At 41.6% G+C, this 5,156-nt stretch overlaps 1 protein-coding gene across 1 annotated transcript; it reads left to right on the forward strand.

The window, feature by feature from the left end:
* The first annotated feature begins 4,076 nt into the window (after positions 1-4,076).
* On the forward strand, positions 4,077-4,487 carry LOC115679898 (dirigent protein 1-like). The gene has a single exon (XM_030603623.1). The coding sequence runs from the start codon at positions 4,077-4,079 to the stop codon at positions 4,485-4,487; it is 411 nt and encodes a 136-aa protein (XP_030459483.1).
* Positions 4,488-5,156: the final 669 nt, after the last annotated feature.

Consider the following 5,156-nt stretch of genomic DNA (forward strand, 5'->3'; position numbering starts at 1 on the left):
TGCCTATTTAGTTCTAAACCTTTTTTTAATATCAATTCAGCTCTAAATCTTTTGTCTTTATGTCAATTTAGTCCTTTCAGCTAATTTGATAAGATTTTGCTGACGTGGACGCCGGCTGGCTTATGTGACATCGCCGGCAACGAAGTAGACAACTTTTAATAATATTTTTCAAACTTTTAAAAAAAATTTCTTTTCTTTTTTTTTCTTTTCCTTTCTTCTTCCTACAAGCGACCGGCTGGAGGCCAGGGCCGGCAAGCCCCGCCGGCCACTGGCAAGGCTCGCCCTTGCCAGTCACCGCAAGGTCGCGGCCTTCAACCTCCCGGCCTCTGCTAGCAGCTGGGCAAGGCACGACCTCGACAGATCCGGCGAGGCCGGCCCTTGCCCAATCGCTAGCAAGGGCTCGAGCCTTCGCCAGTGGCCGCGAGGTCGCGGGTGATCCTCGCCGGTCCTAGCCTCCAACCGGTCACTAGGCTGGAAGAAGAAGAAAAGAAAAGAAAAGAAAAAATATTTAAAAAATCAAAAAAATATTAAAATATTATTAAAAGTGATGTAGCTAGCAAGGATCACCTAGAGGGGAGGTGAATAGGTGATCTAAATAAATTCTTTACCAATTTAAAGCGGAAGTAAAAGATCAAGAACAAAGTCTGAACAACAAGCAGATTCTGATCAGACTTTGTGACAAATGTTCTTGTGAGCAGTATAAACAATATAATAAGATATTAGAGATGGAGAAAATTGCACACAAACAATTATAGTGGTTCGGCTTAGATCAAGCCTACGTCCACTCTCCCACGCTGACAGCCTACTGGCTGGATTCCACTAATCAAATCAATGAGAAGTTACAGCAAGTTGTGCCGCTTAAACCCAAGCACTTCTCTCTGAAGTTGGTGCTGCTTATACCAAGCCGATAGATCACACTATCTCACACCTATGCACATACTTATAACACTGTCTACACCTCTCAAATGATTACACGTTTAAGCTCACGAAAGACAAGAGATTGAATCGGAGTATGCTCAGACTTTGGACTTGTTGATTCTTGATTTCGTTCTCCACCTTATGCTCCTCGTTGATCTCCTTTTATACTCCTTCACTTCCAAACTAGCCGTTGGACAGTTTTCAGAGGATCATCTTCTAATATTCACCTTTGGACAGATTTGTATAAAATGGATTAAGTAGCCGTTGGTTGATAAAATCTGAATCCCGCTGATTCTGGTCGCCCATACAATCAGAATCTTGGTTTCCATAAGTAAAGCTTTATCCGTTGTAATGCATACTTGTCATAGTATTTGATTGTCAATCAATTATAGCCTTAGATTGAAACAATCAAAACTTTCCTTCTGTGAAATCCATACCAGATCACTAGCTGTTATGTTTCGTTCTGAGTTCTGCGTCTGCGTCTGAATAATTTCAGCATCTGCGTCTGCGTCTGCGTCTGAATAATTTCAGCGTCTGCGTCTGAAAAATTTCTGCGTCTGAGTCTGAACTTTTCGTTCTTTCACAATCTGAACACGAACTAGATCAAGATTGACATATGATTTTCTTCCAAAAATAACTTCCTGAATCAAAATACTTCAAAGCATTTATCAGACTTACAAAACACTCATGGACAATTTTGTCAACTTCAAAATTTATTGGGAATTTTCCTTAACAAAAAGTTGTACACAATATCGCCGGCAATGCCACGTAAGCCGGCCGGCGTCCACGTCAGCAAAATCCGGTCAAAATTAGCCAGAAGGACTAAATTGGCACTAATGCAAAAGATTTAAAACTTTTTCAACACTTTTCCTGGTCTTTCTTCGTGTCGAAGACGCTAGAGTAAACATGAAAACAACGTAATAAAGACTGCATGACAGCAGAAGACTCGCGAATGAGAGGCTCAACGGCGGGTCAATTCAAGAAGCACATTCCGGTCCATCTGATCTTTGAAGTTGGCTTTGTTTGTTTTCATTGACGAGGGATTCAACAAGGACTTTGTAGAGTTCATTGTTGGCTCGGCTCCGTTTCGAGAAGGAGATGGCATCCTATGTAACATATGTACAACGTGACATCATGTCGTAACGTGACTGTCAATCTTTGTTGTGATGTCAAAACACACATTGAATACGCTTACATTTGATTGGATGAACCACTGGCGACGTGTTAGCTGGTCAAGTACGACTAGTGTTACTGATAGCATTTCTGTCAACGCAGAAGCAGATAATGGGAACATGTGGCTGATGAACTTCTTTACCTTTTGCTTCAGAGTTTAAGCATCTTCCTTGTTGGATATTCCTGCACCTGCTCTAAAGAGGCAAAGTGGGCAATGGCTTCCTCCAATGCAAAAGGTAGTTTGGCACCAATAATATCCACCTAGAATGCGAACTTAATAATTCCATGCAAACTGCCTATAAACAAGAAAAGCAAGATCTAATGGGCAATGCCTTCTCGAGAGCATGACTAAAGATGATAATCCGGGCTTATTACGAATTGGGTCGACCCAGACGATTCATAGACCACGTATCTTGGATGTACTCGTCACTCAAGAGCTAAAATGTGATTAATTTCGCTGTCCCTCTTATGTGGATGCGGCGGTAATGGTACTTAAAAAACTTAAAAGAAAGTTCTTAGATGGAGGTCGGGGATAATAAGACTCTTGGACCAAAACCCACTCAATGTAATTGCAGTCATTCAGATACCGACCACCGAAAATTGTGCTTAAGAACAGACGCAATGACAGAATCCAGAGGTTATCTATAGCCAGAGAATTCTGATCAGACTGCCTTCTTATATGAGAGCCCAACGGAAGGAAGAGGTTATATATTTACATGCTTCCCTAAACTTAGAGAGGGAATAAACGATACCTGACAGGAAACTAGATAGTGCGAAAAGCTTTACCTAACAAAACCAACTCAGCAAATCTATCCGATTTCACGGAACGTCCTCGCGTGTTGATGAGGGAAGCAGTTGTTGAGCATTCCCATTTTGAGGCGTGTTCAACTTAGTAGAATCTTCCTTCTGGTCAATAAAGTCGAGAAATTTGTAAAAGGTATCAGAACATTGCCTATTTGAGGACGCCGATAGTGAAGTGGTCGTTGCCATTTGCTGCTTCTTGAACCGGACGAACAAGCAAATCATCCGGATCAGAAACACCAGAAGGTCTGCAACAGAAACAACACCACATAGAAGATAGAGGCCCCAGAAGCTGATCAAATGGAGCTGTTCAGGTTTTGAGTCCTATTCCCTTTCACTGGGACAACCCATTTTGCAAAACCATTTCTCGTGAATCTTTTGGAGCTTCCCACTCTCGGACAGTTTCAATATCGCAGTTGATATGTCAATTCGATCCTAAATCTATTGCGCTTTTACCAATTCGATCCTACACATTTTTAATTTTGCTTATTGAATCGTGAACATTTTCCGCATTTTGCCAATTGAGTCCATCCGGTCAGTTTTGATAGGAAATCCATTACATGGACTCCGACCGTCTTATGTGGCCAGCAAGGGTGGTCACCTTTGGCCGGTCGTTGGGCCTGGGACTGGCTAGAGGAAGGAAAAAAAAGAAGGAAAAACGCGACACAAATATGATTGAAGGTTTGATTTGGGGCTCCTAGATAACGTTTAAGATTCCTTTCTTGGCGCGGATAGAAGGGGAAATTGTCCAAAAAGTCCTAAACTTATTGCGTTTTTGCCAATTCAATCATAAACCCTATTAATTATGCCAATTGAGTCATAAACATTTTTCGCATTTTGCCAATTGAGCCCACCCGACTAAGAAACTGATAGAGAGCGCCCTCGCCGGTCACGTAAGATGGCCTACACTACCTGGATTGCCACGTCAGCGATTTCCAGTCAAAATTGATTTGATTAACTTAATTGGCAAAATGTGAAAAGGTTTAAAACTTCATTGGCAAAATCAAAAGGTTTAAAACTGAATTAATAAAAGTACAATAAGTTTAGAACTTTTTGAATAATCTTCCCCACTATAAATTAGACCCCATTTCACCACTTGCCATGCAACCATCCCAAAATCACGCTCAGCTCCTACAAGCTCCCATCACTCAAAAACTCATCTCAATCTATCAGTTTTCACACAAATGGCACCAAATGCAATTTTGAAATTCGCCACACTCTCGTTACTTGTTCTCCTAGCCATTTCTGCTTCCACAGAAGCTAATTTCAACTTCAACCAAAAGCTCAAAGAGACCAAGTTGGTCTTCTACATGTTCGACTGGGAGACTGGCCTAAACAAAACCACCGTCCCGGTCGCCGGCATCCGGGGGAACCGGTGGTGGATTCTCGGGTTCGGTACCATCTTCATGATCAACGACAAGCTCACCGAGTCATACGATCGCAACTCCACCGTGGTCGGGAGGGCCCGAGGGGCCTATGTGAACTCGGCTGGGGATGGCTCGGATTTGCATTTGTTGATGTCACTTGTGTTCACCAACCGGGAGTTCAATGGGAGCATACTAGAAATACAGGGTTCCGATCGGTTTTACAACTAATACAGGGAAGTGTCGATGGTGTCCGGCACCGGGAAATTCCGGTTCGCTAGGGGATACGCATTTATGGAAACTCTGTCCCTAGATCAGGTGAACTCCAATGCCATCACACGATGGAACGTCACCGTTTGTCACTATTGATGTGGAAGAGTTTCGGCTTCGGTTGCTTCTATAGAATAAATGAGAGACACTAACATTGGCAACTTGTCATGTTTTTTCTCTCTATTTGTGTTTTGATGAATGCATCATTAGTTCAGGCCAAAAAAGAGCTTGTATCGTCCACATTGCCAAAATCTACACGTTATCGCGAGGATTTATAGAATAACCCTCTATGTTTTTCCCGTCTGTTAAAGTAAGATCAAGTTCCCTGTCTACTTGGCATCAAAGGAATGAAATTGAAAGAAAAATATTTGATCAGGGACTAAATTGAAGAAAGCGAAAGTATATATATAAACTAAATTGAATGAACAGAAATCCTGTATAAAATCTGCAAATCTCGCTATTATTTAAACAAAGGTTATGAATTAGTAATGAGAGAATGAAAATGGAAAGGTAAATCTCCATTTCTACCTTATCGTGATATACAATGTAACAAGTTTTCAATTCACATTTTCGAACTTGGAATCTGTCTCCAAGTACTTCAAATATATTGCATCGTCCCTTTCTAAGGAC

This window comes from Syzygium oleosum, unplaced genomic scaffold, assembly GCF_021117445.2.
Source record: "Syzygium oleosum isolate NSW1041296 unplaced genomic scaffold, Sole_v2.1 Sole_v2.10, whole genome shotgun sequence".
In the NCBI taxonomy this organism is placed as follows: Eukaryota; Viridiplantae; Streptophyta; class Magnoliopsida; order Myrtales; family Myrtaceae; genus Syzygium; species Syzygium oleosum.

Excerpts from the sequence above, each read along its gene's own strand:
- LOC115679898 (XM_030603623.1), top strand. The coding sequence starts at position 4,077 with ATGGCACCAAATGCAATTTTGAAATTCGCCACACTCTCGTTACTTGTT.